The sequence below is a fragment of the Pipra filicauda genome, unplaced genomic scaffold, assembly GCF_003945595.2.
Source record: "Pipra filicauda isolate LSUMZ 115617 unplaced genomic scaffold, ASM394559v2 scaffold76_size2844353_pilon, whole genome shotgun sequence".
Taxonomy (NCBI): Eukaryota; Metazoa; Chordata; class Aves; order Passeriformes; family Pipridae; genus Pipra; species Pipra filicauda.
The window spans coordinates 2,449,677-2,473,347 of NW_024104942.1; the positions used below are offsets into that span (position 1 = coordinate 2,449,677).

General features: G+C 36.6%; 1 protein-coding gene across 5 annotated transcripts in view; it reads left to right on the top strand.

Annotated features, from left to right (window-relative positions):
- PTPRC (protein tyrosine phosphatase receptor type C) overlaps positions 1–22,889 on the top strand; it is a 119,153-nt gene extending 96,264 nt beyond the window's left edge. For all 5 annotated transcript variants that reach the window (XM_039389796.1, XM_039389795.1, XM_039389792.1 and 2 more), the window contains 23 exons: positions 479–646; positions 1,490–1,621; positions 2,939–3,100; positions 5,874–6,073; positions 7,892–7,952; positions 8,707–8,815; positions 10,000–10,031; positions 11,188–11,303; positions 11,830–11,920; positions 12,016–12,092; positions 12,318–12,354; positions 12,786–12,883; positions 13,824–13,949; positions 15,363–15,520; positions 15,991–16,126; positions 16,720–16,869; positions 17,310–17,400; positions 17,709–17,842; positions 18,715–18,849; positions 19,161–19,283; positions 19,847–20,025; positions 20,693–20,828; positions 21,590–22,889. In XM_039389796.1, coding sequence (XP_039245730.1) covers positions 479–646; positions 1,490–1,621; positions 2,939–3,100; positions 5,874–6,073; positions 7,892–7,952; positions 8,707–8,815; positions 10,000–10,031; positions 11,188–11,303; positions 11,830–11,920; positions 12,016–12,092; positions 12,318–12,354; positions 12,786–12,883; positions 13,824–13,949; positions 15,363–15,520; positions 15,991–16,126; positions 16,720–16,869; positions 17,310–17,400; positions 17,709–17,842; positions 18,715–18,849; positions 19,161–19,283; positions 19,847–20,025; positions 20,693–20,828; positions 21,590–21,862 — 2,924 coding nt within the window. In that variant the 3' untranslated portion in view covers positions 21,863–22,889. The remainder of the gene's footprint in view (positions 1–478; positions 647–1,489; positions 1,622–2,938; positions 3,101–5,873; positions 6,074–7,891; positions 7,953–8,706; positions 8,816–9,999; positions 10,032–11,187; positions 11,304–11,829; positions 11,921–12,015; positions 12,093–12,317; positions 12,355–12,785; positions 12,884–13,823; positions 13,950–15,362; positions 15,521–15,990; positions 16,127–16,719; positions 16,870–17,309; positions 17,401–17,708; positions 17,843–18,714; positions 18,850–19,160; positions 19,284–19,846; positions 20,026–20,692; positions 20,829–21,589) is intronic.
- The last annotated feature ends 782 nt before the right edge of the window (positions 22,890–23,671 follow it).

Consider the following 23,671-nt stretch of genomic DNA (forward strand, 5'->3'; position numbering starts at 1 on the left):
GCTGATCCCTTGCAGGCTCCCTGGTGGGAGTCCACGCTCTCTGCTCCTGGAGCCAGCCAGCATGAGGAGATGCTGGCTCAAAGGCAGCTGGTGTGATAGGGAAGATATGGATGCTGACTGTCCTCAAGTGTCCCAGGAAAATTTCCGATGAATGTCTGGGGCTGGAAATTTCCTCTTTCAGGGAACTGAAGAGATAGGAAGCCATTCCAGGGTTCTGCCAGACTCTGATGACATATTATGATTTCTCCGGGAAACCTGTTGTCTAAAAAAGTCAAATCATAGGAGCTTTCAAAAGAACCGAAAACTTGGACTGAACTGTACATTGGATCAGGCTGTATGTTTTTCTGTTTGGAATATTGTGACAGTTTATTGCAAATTGCGCTGAATAAATATGGTAGAGAAAATCACAGTTAAAATGGGGCCATGCACTTCTGGAATTGTGGAAAAAATATTGATCAACCTCTTTTTGTGTCTACAGATCCAGTAAGCTCTACAGATTCACCAGACTGCATACCTCCAAATCAAAAGACATGTAAAAGTCTGAGCCATTTATCACCCAACCGCATGTACAACTGCTATGGAACCATGTATTTTCATAAAAATGTGGTTGCCAACCAAAGCTTCTCTATAACTACAGATTATGGTGGTAAGTGTAATGCTTATTTTTGCTTTACATTCCACATATTTCTGGGAACCCCTACAATGAATCCCACTGTCTGTGTTTCCTGCGGTTGAAGGTATATTTTGAGAAACATGCTCCGCCATGCTCAAGTTCTCCTCCAGCTCCTCCCTCCTGGTCTCCCCTTGTGTTTGTTCTGTGATTGCAGTCACAGACTTCATTTCCCTCTCCAGGCCCAGTCTCAGTCTTCCAGTCTGATGCCTTTCTCTACTCGTATCAGAAATTGTGATATTTTTGTTGTTGTTGTTGTTTTGGAGGTTGAGAACATGGCCAAATACAAGGAAAAGTACAGGCCTAGTCAGAAACAGGTCTTAAATTCTTGATTTGAAGAAAGGCATAATAGAAGAATTGCAAAGAATATCTCCATATAAAATGATATGTTTTTCCAAAGCATTTTCCTTGGAAATAGCTTAGCTTTATTTTTCTGAATTAAAAAAGAAAACAACCTAATCAGGTAACCTGCAGGTAAAAATGCAGGCCAAACGCATGGTTTGTTAAAATTATAAGAGAATAAAACCAATGGTTAATATTTGGAAATGTTGGACAATTTTAGTAATATATGATATTGTTGTATTCACCTTATCCAGAATTAATTAAATTTATGAAATTGCTGTAATATGATGCTTTTACATATACTCAGTTTATACTTATGTATCATTTCTTGGAATGAAATAGAGTACGATAAATATTTCCCATTGTTTGGTATCTTGCTTTAGTATCTGATGAAATTTAACTTATCAAAGTAGGTAAAAAGAGGAACATTTGCATTTTCATTTGTTGCTAATTATTGTTATTTTTCTTTTCCAACAGCTCCAGAAGCACCAGAAAACCTTGATGTAAAATTTAATGAGACAAATGTAAAAGTTACATGGAAGAAACCTAGCGACACTTCAAAGGGTCCCATACATGGCTACCTTGTGCAATGCTTTGTGTATGGCCAGGGTAAGTATATTCACTGTTAAATACTTCATCGCATGTACATAATTACAGAGCACCAAGCATGATGCCCTGTCAAACCATACCGGAATCTCTTAAAACTGCCTTTTTTTTTTTTTTTTAACAAACATTTACATTTCTTTCCTTTGAGGTTGTTCCAGTTGAACCTTCAGTTAAGATTATTCAGTTTCCCATGCCAGGACACAACCCTGTCACCTTCAGTTCTCATTTTTCTTGTATTAAGTATTAGTTCTGACAGTTGCCTGATCAGTTTGCAGAATGGTGCTCTCTGTCTCAGAAAATGCTGCTATAGCTGGTCAATATATTCTCTGAGAAGACCAGGACCTGCCTTCTGAGTAACAAGAATGTATGTAAAAGCAAGGGATCCTGAGTATGGCAGTTAGTATAAACATGTTTAGATAGATATAGCTAGAGGATTGTCTTCTACTAAATGACCACTCCTTTCAGAGATGCTGGTCTAGGCCATCTTACATTTAAATGGTTAATTTTGTAGTCAATGCACTGGGATAATATTTTCCAGATGTGAGCTTCTCTTCAAAACAAGGACTGGAAAATGAGGTTTTTAAATTGAAGAGCCTGATAATAATAAATATGTGTCAGGTTTAAGCTAGCTCTGGCTTAATTCATCCTTTCTATTCACATACTGCAGGTTATGTAAACCTGGACTATCACAGGAACCAAAGGCTGTCGTGGTCCTGTGTTCCCCAGATACAAATAATCTCTCCCATTCTCCATGCCTTGAATTTGACCACTACCCAAAGGGGTGGCAGCCCCATGAACCAGTTTCTGTGATTGATTTGGCTTGGCCAGTGTGGGAGACCGAGGTAGTAATGTGGGGGCGCAGGGAGGTCACATCTGAATCAGCCAGAAGGAAACATGGGAAGGCTGTTGCTCCCCAGTTTCCCAGGCCACCAAAGCCCCATTTGCAGTGTGGGTTAATAGCTTTGCCCAAGTTGCTTCTCCTGCAATTCCTTTCTCTCCTGCTTGCCACCACTGAAAGCACAAAACATCTCTCACACCACACCAGTAGAGACTTGCTCAGTGTGCAGAGTGACACCTTTCTACTAACCCCTTCCCAGGCTGAATGCAGAAGAAAGTATGTCTTTCCTTTTGTGGTTTTATATTTCCTCCTCTTCCTGAGCCTTCACTTAGTATTAGTAAGCAAGACAAAGCAACCAAGTAAAAGGCAATTAAAATAGAAATACACATGACAGTGGTTTTAGGTAGCTCTGATAAAGTGTAAGAGCTCCTGCGCTTATAAAATAGATTTCATTAATTTCACTAATTAATTTAATTTTTCAGTTTTTTGTAAGGAGACGGAAATCAACACGACTAACTGGACTTTCAACATACCTGAACCCTATAGCAATGTTTCTGTATGGGTGACTGCATATACAGACTCCAAACAAAACAGAAAACTTAAGAGTCAACCCAAAAAGCATAACTTTACAACACAAGAAGGAGGTAAGTCTCGTTTGCTAACTATTATGAATGAGGCTGATAATAACACAAAGAATACGTACTCTTCTCTTGTAGTTAATTATATTTTATACATGGTATTGCTATTAACCAAGAAACTGATTAACACTAAAATAATTGCATTGAAACTCATCAGTGTCTCTTCTTTAATTTTTTAACATTAATCTATTTTTAATTATGCACTTGGTATTAGTATTGTTCTTATTTATATAAGATTTAAAAAAAAAAATTCTTCATTCATTTGCAATTTTTGTCAAGATTTTAGAAAGCATTATGTCCCAATCTAAAGAAAAGATTCAAATTAAACAAAAATAGAATGAAAAACATTTATGTTTTATTTTGTGGCTTGCAAGCTACAAAGCTGTGCAGACTGTACCTTCTGCTCTGTAGTTACCTGTTTGCTTGAGGCAGACCTGCATTGCCCAGGCTACAGAAGCAGTACTGGGTGTCGATCAGTTTGGGTGTACCCGTACACAGTTGCCTTCCAACATTAGGTTAAAGACAAATGTGTGCCAGGCCCCATGCTGACAGAAAGGTCTGTGCACATTTTTGGGGCTCTGCTTTCAAAAGCTTAGCCCTGTGGTCCCGGTTCTCTGTTTGCCATACATGTTCAATTGATAAATCTAGATGAGAAGCTAGAAAAACCCCAAACCAACAGACTTCACAGATATTCTCCTGATGCAGAAAAGGCGTAATAGGGATGCAGTCCTTTTTACTTTGTTGGGGTTTTTCCCCCTTTTAATCTTCAGATGTAGAGCCTCATATTATTTTAGTTCCTGCTTTGAGGAAAAAGCAATAAAACAAAATCCAAACGTACCCAAATCCTCATATTTATCTAGTTTTTTCCAGTACTTTTTTAGCTCTAGCTGCACCACCTCCAGATTTAGCTAATATAGATATACAGCTAAAGGAAAACTATGATGGCTTATACCTTGTAAGATACTAAATTAATATTTCCTTTAATTTCATTGAATAAGCAAAAGATTTTTTTTTAGTGAAAAATAAAATATTATCTTTGTGATAGTGATATAATGATAGTTTAAAGTAGCGGTTGCTTTTTTCCCCTAATAACAGGAATAATTAAGTCTTTTGTTGCTTTTAGCACTCCTGGAAAGTCTGTAGAAATGGATATATAAGAACATTAAACCTGACTACTGTTTTTATTAAATGTGCTTCTGTAGAGCTTTGGGAAATACAGGGGCTTCTGGCAGACTATTATTTTGAATTTGAATCCTATCCCTCTGTGGAATATGCAGAGCTTTTGCAGCCAGTTTTATAGACAATCCATGTAAAGATTAGAATCCCCTGATTACTCTGGGTCACTGAGCTAACAAATTTTAGTTTATGGTTTGAAGTATACAGGGATCAAAATTGTCAACTGAAGCTCCACAAAAATAAAAATCTGATAAATTAATTAATTGATAAAGGTAAACAGTTTGATCTGAGACTTAATTGTAACAGAAATTTAAAAATGGCTTTAATTTTTAGGCAGCCCTAGTTTGAGCATGATCACGATTCTTTTCTCTATGAAAATCTTGTTTAAGCATAGTATATTTTGAAGCCCCCACTTTCTGGGGTTCCACTTACATTTTAGTAACTCGGGAAGATTACAGTGTACAGTATAAGTTTATGGGTCTCAAAACAACCTCATATCCCTTCTTATGTTGAGAAAATAACAAGTTACTTCCTTCATGAATCAATGGTATTGATTAGACCTTCTCCAACTGTTACAACATGGTCAAGCAGAGAGTGGGAGAGTTTTATGGCTTCTTGAACAGCACAATGTATCAGTAGAGCACAATTCCTTGGAAGCAGGAAAACCCCTACATTTTATAAAATGTGTTTTCATCTTCAACAAACACATTGCCTGCAAAAGAGTTCACTTTCTCCTTGTCACAGCTCTCTCGGTAGTATGTGGAATAACAGGAATAACAGATCTGCCCTGTGGATAAAAATGAGCAGATACGTCGTAACCTCACACTCAGCCAAGTAAAATACCCACATGAGATATTTGATCTGCTTGTAAAGCCTCACACCTCTTAGCTCTTTATATGAAGAAAAAAGTAACTGCAAGTAGTTTGCAAGTTGAAGTTATTTTGAAGAAAATTTCCATGGTGATGTTCTCCTGAAATGTGGCCAATGGGCCTGCCTTATGGAGAGGGTTATTTATTTTCTGAAAGGTTTTATAAGCTCTCAGTGAAAGGTTCCTTGGACTGTGCTCCTCAGTCTGAAACATGTTTGCTGCAAAATACAAAATTAGAGTTAGAAAACACAGATTAGACTTAACGGATTCTGTATCATTAAAAAGTAAAAAGTTGTTGTGGTTTTAGGCCAGCTTTAACACACCAGTAACTCCTGGCAGGAAATTTCATTTATAGAAGTTTTGAAATGAATATCACATGGAAAACTTTTTGTCCTCCTGTTTTGTCTGTCATCCCATGTTCTTCGAATGAGAAAGTGATGGCAGGTGTAAGAGAGAGATTTGCCATCATACTGTGTTTGCAGCCTGACTGTCAGTAGGCTTCTGATCTTCCCAGCCTTTTCAGTTCCACTTCACACCTTTTCCAGCTCAGATAAGCCTATGGTTAAGTCAAAACTGATTTTACTTATCTTGTTAAATTTGGACTGAATTTTTTAAGGAAGAAAATGTATTACATTTATGTTAAGAGAGAAGATAAATAGATGTGAGCACATACAGTGTGAAATGTTGTGTTTGAAATGATGAGAATAGTACCAGTAACACTTCTTTTGTGTACAGTTCCAGAGAAAGTGACTGCTGTTGAAGCAAAGTTGACAGCTGATAATGCTGTCCAAATAAAGTGCAAACGTCAAAAAGTGTATGGACCACAAACAATATTTGAATTGACTTGGGAGAATGATGGAGAAACCCATAAGAGAAGCGAGAATTGTGAGTTTACAATAGGAGATCTTTCATACTTGACAAATTATACATTTAAGGTAAGTAGGCTTATTATATTAAAATATATAAAATATTGCAACATTTTCATTGTTGAAGCATATACTTCATTTTAGGAAAAAAAGGCAAATATAGTGGCAGAGGAGTTAATCTGTGGATCTGTAGGCTACAGATGTAAAGAAATAGCTATTATTTTGGAAATAAAATGCATGTGTGCCTAACTTATCAAGCAGTTCCTTGTGTGCTATTCCACATAGGTTCTGACAACAAGAAAAATACAAGCTGAATAGATTGTTTGTACTTGCAAAAGAGAGAAATTTTAGGTTTCTAAAGGTTTAAAATAGTTTCTTCAGTATGACTGATATCATAGTGTTTAAAACATATTTCATTTAATGAATATGTGACTGTCATTTCAATCAGAGTATAAATGTGGGATTTAAGTCTTGAGATAATTGCTCAGAAGTAAACTGTTCAGATTTTTTCACTGTGAAGATTTTTGACGTAAAACAGTCCAGATCGTTTCCTATGTTCTTACATCATCCTCTTACAAGCCAGTCCTTCTTTCCATACAAAATACGTCAGAAATATGTCAAACTCTTTGCTTTCCTGAAGGCCTCCTTCTATTTTCTCTTCTGTCAGACATTTCAGTCTTTTGGGGTTTGTTGCTTGCAAAACCAATGATCTTGTGTGATTCCCTTACTGTGGCCAGTAGGAATATTTTTTATATCCTGATAGCTCCTCTCAGTAAAGTTTGGCAAGAAAGTAACCAGTAAGAATGATGGAGTTTTATTACTCTTAGGAATCAGTTTCACTCTTTTCCCACAATCTTTCCCTCTTGTCTCTGTTTTTACCTGAAGAAATGCAGTATCAGAGAACTTGAATACTCTCGGTTTTATTCCAAGATTTTGTCAGCAGTTTCCTGACAGATTCTGCTCGGAGAGCTTTGTATTTGGAAAATAAAGATGAGGTCCCATAGGAGCAAGAGATCCTTGCATTGACCCAATATCACAAGACCTCTGCATTCTTGTAAGCTTCCTGTACATCACATGCAGTGAGCAGTGTTCCTTACAGAAGGAATTTGCTTCTCTGTCTCTAAACTGGCTTTTCCTTTGCACTTGTTTTGCCCAATTCTTACTGGAAAAACAAAGAAAACCTTATGACCTTTGCTGGTAAGGAAAGGACCCTGGGTCAAGTTATAGAAGACTCAAGAAAAAAAAACAACATGAAATATTTGACGTACAAAGTGCCTTTTAGATCTGATAGGAATTTCTATTAAGGAAATTTAAAAGATTGAATAAATGTTAAGTATATGACAAAACATAAACAACAGCAAAACATAGTTAATATTTTAACACCAATTAAAGTATCCAAATTTAATGATGCAAGAAACCAGCTTATTGAATTAAATTTCTATTAATTATTTCCTATACAGAAATTTGTATTAAAAATATCAAATTCAGTTAACTATTTGTATATGTACTGTTGAAGCAAATGAGTGTTTTTTTATATATTGTATGGTTATTTTTTAGATTTGAGAGACTTGATAAGAGATAAAGTTGATTTTTCCTTGAGGTGCATCTGATTTTGATTTTGTAAGATGTGTTCCCTGTTTTGCTAATTTTTTTTCTTGTCATCTCCATATTTTTGGATCTAGATTTTGCTGTAACTTGGGTAGAAACCTGAGCTGCACTATAAGTGGCTATACAGAGATATAGCAGATGCTGCTGTCAATGAGATTGATTAATTGAAAATGGATGAATTTCAATATCCATTGTGCTTTATTTTCAAAATAAATCGTATGCAGAAATTTTTGCTTTTTGTACCTTAACATCTCTATTATTCTCACCCACTGCAAACAGATCTCAGTGTTTAACAATGTACATAGAGGGGAGGCAGTACAGGGGAGCATAAAAACCAGATGTAAGTAAATATATACAGCCTTTTCACCTTTAGACTTTAGCATAATATAAATAATGTAAATTGTGAATTCCATTAAATTGCTCATAATTAAAAATCCAAACTGCCTGTTTTATAGTTCATAGTTGATCTGCATTTAAAAATATTATCTTAATTAAGTATTAATATAACAGATCATGTTGTCAAGTCATTGATCATAATTCAGAATTATTACGCAGCTGTGGTTTCTTCAGGAAACATTCAAATGCAAGTAGAAATTAATTTCTCCAGCTTAAATTATTCAGTTTAGGATTACTTTCCCATGTTCAGATCCTGCATTTCAAGAGCTGAACATCTGTGCCTTGGCAGAGATTCCCAATGTTCAGGTCAAGAGCAAGTGAGAGCTCCACTGCTCGGGAGTACAGGTCACACAGAGCAGGAGACAAGTGTGGTAACGATGAACTAGTGAGTTGTAGCATTTTAACAGGTGGACATGGGGAGTTTAAAGGGAAATAAAGAATGAAGAGACTTAATTGTAACAGAAATTTAATGAAGAAATAAAATGAAAAAATGAAGAAATAAAATTCCCTTCTCTATTTTGGAATAGTAAACTTAAACCAAACACATAAAAATAATTGTTTAGTTCTTTTCTGAAAATAAAACCAAAACCAAAACAAACCAAACCAAAAAAAAAAATCAATGAGCCCTGGTTCTAGGAAGTATACAGATAAAAAAAAGGAATTAAAATAATAAAAATATATTCTTTTTCTGTTGCCAGACAATTCTAAAGCCCTGATTATATTCTTGGCATTTTTGATCATTGTGACATCAATTGCTTTACTCCTGGTTCTGTACAAAATCTATGATCTTCACCAAAAAAAACTTAGGTAAGGTTCATGTTTCTTTCGAAAATGTGGGGGAGGAGCTTTCTGGGTTTTTTTCCCAAGATTTCTCAGTGGATAGTGGAAAAATGTTGCAAGTTTGATGTTTTATTAATACTGGGAAAAGATATCCTTTTACCTTTTAATTGTTTCAAAAGAAGCTCATTTTTTTGTTTGTCTGACAACACAATGAAATAGATATAGAATCTTTCTGCTATACCCTTGTTCAAGGCACAGAAGGACTGATCTGTTAGAACAAAATGTCTTGTCCCTAGTTTTGTGAAAAAATATTCAGAAATACCTGGAAAATGTTTCCTTCATGATTTAAATCAAAAGCAATGAAAATAATACAAACTTCCATGGAATTCTTTCAAACACTTGTTGGCCCCAAACAATATCTGAGGGAGACTTCGTTTATTACAGTAGTCTCCAGGTGACTCAGCAGTTCTGTAGGACAGTGCATGGTGCTGGAGGAGTGACCATTGCCTTCCCCAATACCTGTGCCAGAGTCCTGGCGAGCCAGGCTGACTTCTGCTATTGCTGTGAGGGGAGGTGGTGCAACGTGTGAGGGGGCATTTGCTGCTGGTAGAGACAGAAGAGTTTGGGCAACTTCTTCTGAAACCTTTCAGCCCTCTGGCAACAACAGAACTTGGTGTCTCATCTCTTCAGCCCCTTTCCCTTCCCCTCCCTTCCCCTTAGTGGGATAGGGAGTTGCTCTTGCTCAGATGCAAATTTCTATGCTTAGGGAAGCAAAACTGCTTTTGCTTGTATAGCTCCAAAGAGTCTGACTTGGTTTTGGCTGCTTAGCATTTAAACTTCATTATGTTTTACGCATGTGTTGGTTTTCTATCGCAAACAAGAGAAATAAGGATGGTGTGGGCAGCCACTCCAGTGAAGAAATTAAAGATAAGTTTGCAGTAGGTGATATGGACAAAATTATGCAAGGGGCAAAACTTTTTGATATGGTCCCCTTGTTTCTCCCCCTCAGTAGTGCTCAGGGTAGGAAGACAAGGATCTTAAACAACTCTGCATAGTCACAGTTGTTGCACTTGTTTCACAGAGAGCTTGTAATGCAGTTTGGTGGCTAAGAACAGCCTTGATGTTCACATACAAAATTGATTTTATTTAACTCATTATCATATATATGTCTTACTGGTCAAAGTGTTTACAGATGCTTTTGCTTCTTACAGCAATTCTTCTGAAGATGTGAACCTTGTTGCAGGTGAGTCTTTATTTAGCAAGTGGAAATAAAATTAGTTTCAGGTCTTGCTGCCGCCTTTGGACTGTTGACATTCTGGGTTGTATACGTAGATTACAAATATCAACATGATAACACCTTATACAGAGGAAAAAATACTTCAGTAAATTTGTGGGACAAGTATTTATACATTAATGAACTGAAAGTTTGTCAGTATTTGGAAAATTCTTAGTTAGTATTTAATTACAAACCCAATTTTATTATCCCAGACAATGTTTGTGGTATTTTTAACACTGAGACTAAGCCCAGAATCAAATAGAGCTTCAACCAGAATTTCCCTTTTCTGTGTGCCTTTTTCAAAACAAGAAATTAAACATTAGCCAGTTGTTTTTTACTGAAAAATTTTGAAGGCTTTCAAATCCCAAATGTGAAACCAAACGTTTTATGCAACTTTTTGCACAAGATTTCAAAGCCTGTAAAGAAAGACAGGATCAGTCAATACCAGAAAGCTTAAAGAAAAAAACTATTTAGAACACTTAAACGCACAGAAACTAGCTATATTACATACTGTGTTGAGATTCAAATCCATTAGCTTAGATACACGGTTACTAAAAAATACAACTTTTCAATGTAAATAAAAAATTTATAAATGTCTAATAGGAGGTGTTAAAACTTGTTCAGTTGTTACTTTGTCATTTGAGAGGATATAACAGATAATTGCAACTCAGAGAATAAATTGGAGGAAACTTGGAAAATCAGGCAATGTATTGCATCTGTAGGTTGTTTGCACAGTATTTCCCTGTACCACTGGCAATAACTGATCAGAACTGAAGTAGAAGGCAAGGCTGTGTAACTCCTGTGGCCTTGGGGCTGTGGGTGTGACCTGAATGTGGCAGTGGACACTTGGTACAAAAGCACTGTTGGTGCAGTGTCCCTGCATGAGGCTTCCTCCGGAGGTGTCTCCAGTCAGGCAGCAGAGCTGGAAAAGTTCTGTTATTCCCATGACCTGTCTTCTCACAGCTGGCTCAGGCAACACCAGTTTTTAAAAAAATAAACATGCTGTTAAAACAAAGAAGTTTGTCCATCTGTTAATTCACCTGACAATGCAAGAATCACATTTCAGTAATGTGATGAACATCTTCAACATCAGTAACAATAAATGTTCAACTTGTTGACACAGTTAAAGAGGATGAGAGGCAACTTCTCAACATAGAACCAATACCTTCAGAGCAATTGCTGGACACATACAAGAGGAAGATTGCAGATGAAGGAAGGCTTTTCTTGGATGAATTTCAGGTTTGTCCTTGGCTCAAAATATACCACAGATTTTTAGGCAGGTGGTTGGAAAAATTCCGTTTGGGAGCGTGTTTGAAGTACTAGTTAGAAATAAATAAATAATCTAGAAAATTGAGCAAATTCTCATCTAAGGTCAAATAGGCCTCAGTTAATTTTGCTACCAATCTCTCCTCATTGTAAGATGACTACTTTTTTTTCCCTGAAAATGTTTTTCAGCAAAAATATAAAATAAGCAGTCTAAATATTTTTCATTTTAAAGTACCTTTTAATGCATATGTTTTATACTCTTACTGCATAGCCATGGGGATATAAATAATATATAATTGTGGAGATATATATTATCTATATTGAGGAAAAGAAATTTTTTCTACTTCAGATATAAGAAATATATGAAGTAATATTGTATAAAGTAGAATATTATCTTCCAGATTCAGTAATACCAACTTATTTCCATATGCATTTGACTGTAAGTAGAAGCTATTTAAAATATACACTTATTTAATAAAAGAAAAATTGTATTTTACAGAGTATTCCTAGAGTTTTCAGTAAATTTTCTATAAAGGAGGCCAAAAAGAGCCATAATCAGAACAAAAACCGTTACATTGATATTCTTCCATGTGAGTATTTGCTATAATTTTTGTGCATTTTATAAATATTTGATTTCTCACTGCCTTGAGATAATATAATTTATTTTTTTTAATTATTTAAACAGATGACCATAACCGTGTTGAGCTCTCAGAGATCCCAGGAGATCCAGGATCGGACTATATCAATGCAAGTTATATTGATGTGAGTGACTTTTACTGAAAAAAATCTTAGACACTATTGAAGAAATCCTATAGTCTGTACATTTAATGCATCAACACCTTTAAGGATTTCCATTTGAGTTGTTTCCAACTTTGTAATGTATTCAGTATTATTGAACTGTTGTATATTGAATTTGTTTTTTAAAGTTGAAAATCTTTGACTGTTCATGCTTGCTTTCTAAAGGTTGATAACAATGTACTTTTTTAGGGCTTCAAAGAACCAAGAAAATACATTGCTGCACAAGGTAATTTTTAACCTTAAAAGAATATGCTTTCTTTATTCACCCATTTCTTTTAGAGTACTAAAAGCCTATTTGTAAATTTAAAGGAAAAAATGAAAGTCTGAAATTTTGAAATTTGATATGAAATAGTTGTCAATGAGTTTTTGCTTAGGGAATTTTGCGAAGATTAATAAATTTTACTTCAAAGGCAGATTTCTCATATTGTATAATTTAACACCAAAAGTTTTCAGATTTCATAGCTATGCACTAAAGATACGTATGAGACGTTTAAAATGTTGTAGCCACATGGCAGCAACCATAATGAAATCAAGTGTGTGGCTCTTATTTGTGTGATTGCTTAGCTTTTCAGACTGCATGGCTAAGCATGTCAAGAAGGCAAGTGTGTTTTCATGGGGCTGCACTCTGAAAAAGTCCCTTAAAATATCTCCTACTAGGCCCCAAGGATGAAACCACAGATGATTTCTGGAGAATGATCTGGGAACAGAAGGCAACCATTATTGTCATGGTGACTCGCTGTGAGGAAGGAAAGAGGGTGAGAAACATTCATCCTTCTATCCTTCTGTCTACCTTTCTGTCCTTCTTTTGTCTGAAAACAGAGTGGGTTGCTGTGCTGTGCTGAATTACATTTTCTTCTTAGTACTTTGTTTTCATTCTTTGCTGTTCTGTTGTTGTGGTAGAACCTGTATTGGAAAGCATGACAAAACAGTGTTGCCTTATGAATTACCAGTCTTATCAGAAAATATCACTTTAGTCACATCTGTAAGTAGCAGAGGGTGAGCCTCCAAATTACAATTAATTAACCCAGAAAAGGGCTCAGGGTAGAACTCTAGCTCCTCACAGAACTGTCATAAAAGGTGTGGTTAGTATTTTTTCTTCTGTCTATTCTGACATTCTGGCAATGTCCTCCGTAAATCCTAAATAGAATATTTTTTACCTGTTGTCTTTGCCCCTTATTTAACTGGAACGTTGGGTGCTTCTGGCTTGCTTTTGTTCCTTATTCCAGGTACAGCAGGAAGAAGGGGATCTGCTGTTTTAACTGCTTTTAAAGATGTTGGCAGCATGCAGATTTACAGCACACCCAAGTTGATGTTATAGGCAGGCAAGAGCAACATCCCTCACTGAAGACTGAAAAAGAAGCCGTAGAAATAGCTGCAAAAATGTTTCTACAGCCTTCAGGCACCAGCAGCAGTTGCTGTTCACTTTTTCAACTAGTGTACAGGACGTATTTTTCCCTACTTTACATCTGAAATTAAATTCAAAATGACCATAAACTTCAGGTCAGAGACCTGAATTGCTGGATATTTGGAATTATTTACCTAAGCAGTGCCAGCCTTTTCAGGAGAGGACAAGACCTGTGAGAAGTTGGAAAAACTATACTGAGCTGCCATCTATTTTAAATCAGACTTTTTTCTAGCTCTCAGCTCTCTGCCGCTTTGCTGTCGTGCTGCTCACCTAACTTCATATCTTCATAGAACAAGTGTGCCCAGTACTGGCCATCAATGGAGAATGGATCTGCAACGTTTGGGGACATCATTGTGAAGATCAATGAAAGTAAAACATGTCCAGACTATGTCATTCAGAAACTACACATCACAAATGTAAGTTGATTCAAAAGTGTGAGACTGACTGGAACTGGAGTGTCTGTTTGGAGTTTGTACTTTTAACAGACAAGAGTCAGATATCTATGGAAGACACTCTGCTGTATTTTCCCAAGCAACATATAGCTTCCAAGAAAACTTCTTAGAAAACTTAGTGTCCTTCCTTGCAAGAAATATGAGTTAGATATGTATTTCCCAACTTCAAAATGTATTTTCCTTAATTTTCTACAATCTACATTCAAGATGAAACTACTAATATGCAAAGTAGTAAAAAAATTAATATGCACACTGTGGTTTCCTTAGACGTTAGTTTGTTCTGTAACACAGAAATTTTGCTGGTTTGTGTGTATCTCAGCATAACCCTCTGCAACTAAAATCAACGTGACTCACAGATCACCATTATCTACCCTCATGATAATTGCACAGGGGGACAATCACAAATTCCCAAGTGCATTTATGAGCATAAGTATTTTAAAATTACCATTTATCTATGTGTAGAATCATTAAGGCTGGTTAATTTCTACCTTTTATACAGCTGAAATCATGTTAGTTGCTCTATGTGTAATTGAGAACAAAATTTGCCATCTGAGGCCAAATGCTCAATCTTAGGCCCTTTGAAAACTGTTTCAGTGAGGATAAATGGAGCATAAGTCATAGCTAAAAGCATTAAGATTCAAAGAGTAAATCTGCTGACAGATCTTCAGCGAAGGGAACAGACTCCACCCATCTTTATCCATGATTACAGCTGGAAAGTCCTATTCTGCTGTCTCATGTTGCTTTAAAATTTACTCAGGAAGCGGTCTGATTGAAAGAAAGTTGTAACATAGTGTGAAGTCAGTGAGAATATCAGGATGTTAAGAATTAGCTATTAACAAGGACATTGCTCCATCACTTGAGCAATCTGACGTTAGAAATGAGAGACTGCAGCAGGTTGAGGGCTGATATTTTTAGAGCTGTCTGCCCTTTGTTCTGCTGACATCATATTTATATAGAGAAAATGAATATTTGTTGTGGAATTTAAGAGTGGTACCTGGCAAGAAAGTGGAGACTTCTGCAGTTCTGGTAGAATAGTGATGTATAATTACTGAAACAATGGCAAATAATTGTATGAATAACTCTGCCACAACTGGATAATTCAACTTTGAATAAGAATTTGGAGGTTCATTACTGGGGAAATGCTCATATAGCCATACTAAATCTTAGCCAGTAAAAAAATGTCACTGAGATGTTTTTCTCATTTTGTTTTATAATCATGTTTATCAAAATCTATGTCCTCTTTTAGTCTAGCAGTGACATATCAAAGTAGGACTCAAGACTTCACACGCTTTAAGCTTTACTCTAGTGACTTGGATTTATGTACACACATATGTATATAGAGAGAGATATTAAACCCCCACACTTCACTTTTTCTAGGGAAGAGAAAGGACAGCTGGAAGAGATGTCACTCATATTCAGTTCACAAGCTGGCCAGACCATGGAGTCCCTGAGGATCCACATCTCCTTCTCAAACTCCGACGCAGAGTTAATGCTCTCAGCAACTTTTTTAGTGGCCCAATAGTAGTTCATTGCAGGTAAATACATATTATTCTTTAAAAAAATTTTAATGTTAAATAAAAATGAAATGAAGCTATTTAAAAAAGGGAGGTGGCAAAAGTGTCTGATCCGAAATTTTGTGGTTTGAATACTTGAAAATGAGGCAGCCAGAGAGTCACAAGGAGGCCTGTTTTCTGAAGGACATTGAAGATATTCAGGTTGGTAAAACGTGAGGATATACAGACTTTTGGAAAACAGCCAGTGTTGGGCTGCTCTGGCTATAAGCATCACATTTGGCAATATTTGCCTTGTTTTCATTAAAAGATACTAGAAATACAAACTCATCGCTGTTTGTGTTGCCAGTTAATTTACAGCAAGAACTGTGTTCAGTTGGGTTGAATTCTGTTGTTACACTTTTTCACTTTCCCTCTCTCAAGGACTGCTGCCCTCAGAGTGGGACCAGGGGTGCCATTCCCTCTCAATAAACAGATCCCTTTGTGCTTTGCAGTGCTGGTGTTGGGCGCACTGGGACATATATAGGAATCGATGCCATGCTGGAGGGGCTGGATGCAGAAGGCAGAGTGGATGTTTACGGCTACGTTGTGAAGCTGCGTCGGCAGCGATGCCTCATGGTTCAAGTAGAGGTATGTCACTAAAATTCCTGTCACTTAGAACTCTCCATTGCTAGGGCTTCATCAGTATTTCTCAGAAGTGCACTGCTCAGTCTTGGGTGCTGCTACAGTTCAGTTGAAGCTGTTCGTAGAAAATGTAGCTCCGGAAAATATTAATAGAGAGAAAAGATTCCAAGATAACTTTTCAGTTTTAGAAACTTCAACTTTTTAAGTTTAGAGTCTAGAAGAGATCACTTAAACCAACTTAGATTTGATAATCCCTCTTTTGGCATGGAATTCACAAACACAAAATTGGGATTGCAGGGTCAGACTTAATTTTCAAATTCTAAAAACTGTCTGCCTAAGTGCAATTTTCAGTTGAGTTGAGAGTACACCAGAAGTTGTGGTCTGATGCGAAGTATGTTTTTTACTTATTTAAGTATTTTGCAGTTTTAATACCTGTATTTAATACTTGAATTTAATGCCTATTTAATGTTAATGCTTAATATTAACACTAATGATACCATGGGAGTAATAGTTCCTTAGAGTGGTTTTAAAAAGTGATCTGATTTTTTTTTTACTCTTTAATAACTTCATGTTTAAACTCTGCAAATGGGAAACACCAGTCGCAGTACATCCTTATTCATCAAGCACTCGTGGAATACAATCAGTATGGAGAAACAGAGGTCAGTCTCTCAGAGCTGCATTCCTACCTTAACAACCTGAAAAGGAAAGACCACCCGAGTGATTCTTCTCTGCTGGAGGCAGAATTTCAGGTAAATAAGCATTACACTCGAGTTGCCCTTACTTCCCACTTATGTCAGAAGGCACCTTGCACAATAGTCATGAGATCGAGATACTGTATGTAATAGATCACTTTGGTGCTATTTTATTTCTCTAGCACAGAAAGAGTTTCTTTACCTCCATGAAAAAAAGCTGTACATTAAGGATATTTTATTTCTACTTTTGGTGTTGATATTTTTAACAAAGTTGGAGATCACAGAATGATTACTTGTGTCTGTGTGCATGATGCCCTGTGCTATAGTAGTATAGGTGTAGCAGGTATTTTTAAACTGTGGTTGAGATGTGACCAAAGTTTAAAGAGTTAAAGTAAGGAGTGAGGCACTGTGAGGTGAAGGCAGGGTGTGTCGAGGGGAGGCAATGATCTCAGGAACTATTTTATTCAAGCATAATACCAAACATACTCTTTTTTTAGCGATTACCTTCCTATAAGGGATGGCGGACACAGAACACTGGGAATCGTGAGGAAAATAGAAGCAAAAATAGGAATGCCAACATAATTCCATGTAAGTATATCCATGAACCTTCCCTTATTTTAGCTGTTTTCTTCTATAAGAACAAATTACCTTACACTGCGGTATTTGATTAGTTTTCTCAAACTGTAAAATTAGAAACTTCTCATAGTGTTTTAAAAAAGGAGAGACGAGTTTTTGACCTGTGAATTATTTGGAGTGTTTATTTCAAACAAGGCAGCCTTTGTTCTGCAGTCTGTTGTGAAAGGACTGGCCTTTTCCTATTCCCCCCCCTTCCCCGCCCCACTAATGCCATATCTGAGGGGCTGTGTGCTGTGAGGGTGACACTTTGTCTCACGCAGATGACTTTAACCGAGTGCCGATCAGGCACGAAGACGAATGCAATAAGGAGGGTGAACATGATTCAGATGATTCCTCGGATGAGGACAGCGACTGTGAGGAATCAAGCAAATACATCAATGCTTCCTTCATAACTGTATGTATTTAGAGGATCCACTATAAGTATTTCACAAGCTTTCAGCTAAAACTATATTCTAGCTTGAGCTCCTACTCTCTTGTTGGTTTCAAAATAGAATAGGAATTACTTGAATAAGGGAGAAAGATCTGATAGTTGATTGGCAAATCCATCTATGTTCAAAATCACTAGTCTTCAGACTGGCCTCATGATAACATGTATTTCTATTAGTGGGCATCTGCCAACAAGTTGAACCATATTAATATTTTCCCTGCTAGTGAAATATGAGTATAGTTATTCACATATACCAAAAATGCTATTAGTTAAAATTATAGCCATCAGTTTTTTGGTATCGTTATACATCCAAAGAAGAAGAGCAGATATCAGTCACTATTGAAGTAATGGATTTAAATAGAATTACTAGCTAAGTTCCATTTGTCTGAATACTTTGAAATTCTGCACAGTTAGGATCCCTATTCAGGGTAAATGTATCTTTATTTTTAGGTTGCTCAGAGTGAACCGACTGGTGCACCAACTTTGTGTGGTATAAATACAAAATCTTAGTGGCAAAATTAAATGACTGTGTAGAATTGAATGTTTTAGCCCTTAAAAATATGCTTTGCAGAAAATGGCAGGGTGAGGTCTCACCCACTGCAGCATCAATATACCTTGTTGTCAGTCTGGAAGTGATATTCTTGTTAGGAGGATTGAGTTTAATGTCAGTTGAACAGTAGAATTCCCGTAAGACCACTGTGTACTGTGATAGGTGTATTTTCCCTCTAAACAAAATGGTTCATTAGTTTATTTCACTGTGTATTCCTTAAATGACAATAAGTTCTATTATTTGACAATTACATTTCAAATGAATTCAAGAGAAAAAAATTCTTTTTTAGGGTTACTGGGGTTCGAAAACCATGATTGCAACACAGGGACCACTGCAGGAAACTATTTCTGACTTCTGGCAAATGGTGTTCCAAAGAAAAGTCAAAGTCATTGTTATGCTGACAGAGCTGAAAGAAGGAGATCAGGTGGGGGCATCGTCTGCACACTGACATATATGCAAAGAAAACACTGCACTGCACTCTCTCATTCCCTTGCTGCAGTTAAGCATGTTTCATAGGATGAGGAATTTGTATTTCCAATATAATTTGTTCTATTATTTACCTACTTAGTTTACATTCTAATGAGGTAAGAGTCCATGATGCTATATTTTAAATATTTTAAAATACAATGAAACTCCCACTGCTTTAAAGTCAGTACATTCTGTAAGTGAATGTGGAAGGCAAAATAAAAGCAGATCTGAATGGTAATCACTGACTTGTACTTTTATCCATTTTAGGAACTCTGTGCACAGTACTGGGGAGAAGAAAAACAAACACACGATGGCATAGAAGTTCAAATGACAGATGTCAACCGTTGCCCAAGCTATACCATACGGGCATTTGATGTTACACATCTGAAGGTAGGAGTTTCTTTGCAAATTCCAAAAGGAAGTTTTAAAGGAATTTTTCAATTTGAAAACAAATTTATAAACTTAGCCTAAAGAAAGAGAAGGGGTAGTTCCCACTACAGTTACCTCCTGCTCTAAGAAATGGAAATATTTTTCACAGAATCACAGAATCTTCTGAGTTGGAAGGGACCCACAAGAATTATCAAGTCCAACTTTTAAAGGAATGGCCCTTACAGGGATCAAAGCCACAACCTTGGCATTATTAGCACCATGCTCTAACCAGCTGAGCTAATCTCAAGTTTCTCTTCCAGACCAGAAGTTAATCATGATAAATTAGCTCAAGTTTCCTATTTAGTGAGTTGCTGAGATGGTGGTAGTGGAGTCTAAAGACTGTGTTTTGTATTTTGAGCAAAGCCTGGATGTCTACCTACCTCATATTCATGAGGTAGAACTCACATGCTTCTGCAGTTCCTCAGGAATATAATTGTTCCTTCGTAAATCAGCAGCAATAGAGGTACTATGTGAATCTTTATTTTAACCTGAACATTGACAACATCTCCACTGCTGTTTTTCAGACAAAAGAAACACAGAAGGTGTATCAGTATCAGTATCATAAGTGGAGTGGCTTTGATGTTCCAGAAACCCCCAAAGATTTAGTCAGCATGATTGAGAAAGTTAAACAAAAAATTCCATCCAGACAAGTCACTGACGACAGCAGGAGAACCCGCAGTGTCCCACTTGTCGTCCACTGCCGGTAGGTCTAAATTCAGCACACGTGTTCAACTAGCTCCAAGTTCTGCATAGACATAGTAACCATAATTCCGGGATGCCTACCTTTTCACCCAAGCCTTTCCATATGTCTGGAGATTCAGCTCTCCCTAGAAGATTCCTTGAATTGCTCAAGCTTGACCTTTTGGATTATAGTGGTGAAAAGCAAGCACACTTCCCATGGGTGCAGAATAGGTGTTAAGAGCTGACTGCTCTTGGCTGGCACTGCTATTTCCTGGTGAAATGCTATGTCAGAGTGCACTTGTAGCATACACTAAGGAAGATCCAGTGGAGTTCTTAGGTTCATTTCTTGCTCCAATATATGTCTGCTTTTTTAGGACCATTTCCAGGAGTAGACTTGCATAGCATCTAAACCACAAGATAATCCTGCTAACAATAGTTGAGACTATAAATCTGAAATTTTGAATTTCGGTCTTCCCCTTAAGTGGCATTTGAGATCCAAGTAACCTCTAGATAAACTATGTCTTGTGCAAGTCCCACTCTTACACTTAATTGGGACAATTTCAGTCCAGTAAAAAATGCCTTGGAAAAGTAATTCTTTATGAAGGCTTTGAAATATATCTAACATTAAGTCAGAAGACTTGCTGATTTTATGTTGTAAATTTACATGTACATTTTGCATTGTCTTCTAGTGATGGATCACAGCAGACTGGTGTATTTTGTGCTTTAATGACCCTCCTGGAAAGTGCAGAAACAGAAGAAGTAATAGATGTTTTCCAAGTAGTAAAAGCTCTTCGTCGCACCAGGCTGGGAGTGGTCCCCACCTTTGTAAGTAAATCTTACAAATTAACAGAAAAAATTATGAGATTACTTATCATGGTCACGAATGTTCTCATAACCTCATGCATAATTGCTGTATACAGAACACTTACTCTAACCGGAGCATTCACAGCCACTTACCACTATTTGGGCATCAGCCCTTACTGATGGGAATGAATGAGTCTGTGAGATGTCCAGAGCTGCAATTCTGTAACACCTTTGGGAAAGTTTCCATAGTATGAAATTGTAAATTGCATAAATTGCTGTTCCTGCAGTTGCTTCAGGGATGTACACGCAGTGTCCCTGGAGTTCTGCAGTTAGGAGGCTCACTCCATTGCACTGACTGTTTTCTTTCAGCCACTTCAGAGGAACAGGCTCTGTGGCACACACTGTGCATTTACTAACAAACCAGACCTAATATGGGGCACGTTATTAGGTGACTTTCCTAAATTCCTTACAATATGTGTTGTTTACAGCTTAGGTACTCTAAAAAACATATTTTTGGTACTTTATCAACCAGGAGGTTATTGAGTGACAACTTGGAATGTCCAATGAAGGCAGTTTCAGAGACGTTACATACGCATGAAATCGGAACAAACCATAGGAGCAACACTCTGCATGCCAAAAACTGTGCAGGCTGCTTCATATGCAGTCTATCATGTCCAACTACATGCTACATTTCTAAAATTCAAGAAAACAGAGAAAGAATGGGTTTATTCTTGGAGTCTGAGCATTCCATTCACACTAACTTTCTTTGCTTTATCTTTAAGGATCATTACCAGTTTCTGTATGACACCATTGCCAGTACCTACCCTGCACAGAATGGACAAATAAAGAAGAACAGTCGACAGGAAGATAAAGTTGAATTTTGCAGTGAAGTAGGAAAAACAGATCAGGAAACTGATTTGATCACTATTGATCTTACTCCACCAACACCAGAGGAAAATGAGCCACCTGAAATACATGATGATTCTAAAGCTGCAGATAGCACTAAGGGAACAGAAAGCTCTACAAACGGCCCCACAACTCCAGTTCTAACTTAGAGCTATACTTAAAAAAAAAAAGAAAAAATGCTTTTTCAAGTGCAAAAATTCTTAAGCAAAATAAGAAGCATAAGATTTCTTCCTCTTCCCATCTTTTTTTTTTTTAATTTGAAAATGTTTAGTTATATCATTTTTTTAAAGGTACAAATTTAAAGGAATACTTGAAACTTGTAGAGAGGGACAAAGAACTGTGGAAGTTTAATTTGTGTGTAGATTTTCATTTAATACTTCCTCAGAAACCTTTTTACGATTTTTATACTTTTCTTTTTAAAAATATGTACAGTGTAATACTATGCTGAGCAGTGGGAAGGAAATTTTTTTACTTCTGTAACAAGGAGAAAAGCAACTCAGAACAGCAAGATTAGTGTGTTGCAAGAACACGTCTGTCCTCAAAACTCTTAGCAAGTAAGTTAACCTACTCGGTAAGCACATATTCTAGCATCTCAGGAGTGCTGACCAAGCTCTGCATTAATAATACTCTGTGGGACTTGTGGGACTTGTAGGACTTTGCCAAAGACTTTTAGAAGGTTATAGTTTACATCATGTGGCAATTCCAAGGAATTTAGACCTACAAGGAATCTAAATCCTCCCATATCAATGCGGAAGAGAAATTTTTGCATTTTTCTAACTGTCCTCAAGGTGTCCTTGTTGCTCCACATTTTATTAATCTGATATCCCAATGTTAGACTCCTAAAAGAGCTTGGGGATCAGCATTTGAATCATTGCAACAGTTCTGATAGAAAGCACATTCTGTTTACTCCTAGAGCTTAAAATACTGCGTGCTTGCACATCTATTTCTTATGCTTACTTTTATTTAAAGAGACTACTCTCGTGTATGCATCCAAACTCTTTGCAGAATTGGAAAATGCTTTGATACTTTTCCTCAAAACTTTGTAGATTTTAATTGGTACAGGATTTTTTTTTTCATAATGAGATTTTGTATGTTACAGTTGTGATATTTTTACTATTTCTTGCTGAATTTTACCCTACTGTTTTTAGAACAAATAAAAAAGTTAATATTTGACAAGATGGAAATTATTTTGTTCTCTAGACGTCTGCAAACTGATCATTTGCTTCTAAATGCACAAAATCTTGTGCTGTCCCATACAGGGATAAAATTTACAAATTTCAGTAGGAAAACACACCATTTAATTCTTATAAAACTGTGTGTATGCCCAGGTAAGTGTCATGACTCTCTCAGAACAGAGGAAAGAAACTTTATTTTTCCTTTTGCTTGAAGCCATTAAAGGAACAGTCATGCAAAAAATTCAGTGCTCCTAGTTTATCACTGCTTGTTCCTAATTTCTCATTACAAAACATAATTGAAAATACTCAGAGAGCTGCCTAAACAACATGTACGGTCACACTTGGTTAAAACACTAATTGAATTGTGCTGTTACTCTAGATCAAATATTTCATTCACAATTATGAGCTCAGACAAGTGCTTCCTGGCAGTCTTGAATAAGTGGCAGGCTTGAATAAGTGGCAGCAAGCAGACACAGAGGCAGTGCGATTCCCCTTGGCTGTCAGCTGAACTGTCTTTTCAGCTGGAGTTGCGTTAGATGATAAACCAATAAAGCTGAGGGGGTCATCTGTGGAATAAATGGGAAGAAAATCTGAAAAATATTGTAGGCCCAAAATCTGTTCGCTAGTTTTAGAAGAACATGTCAAAATTGCAAATTTAGCATTACTTGAAGATCAAATGGATAGAGAGCCTTGGAAGCACATTGGCTCATTGGCATTTATTGCATGACACAGAACAATTAATTTATTCTCCTTCTTTTAGGATTTGGCCACTGTAAAACCTCT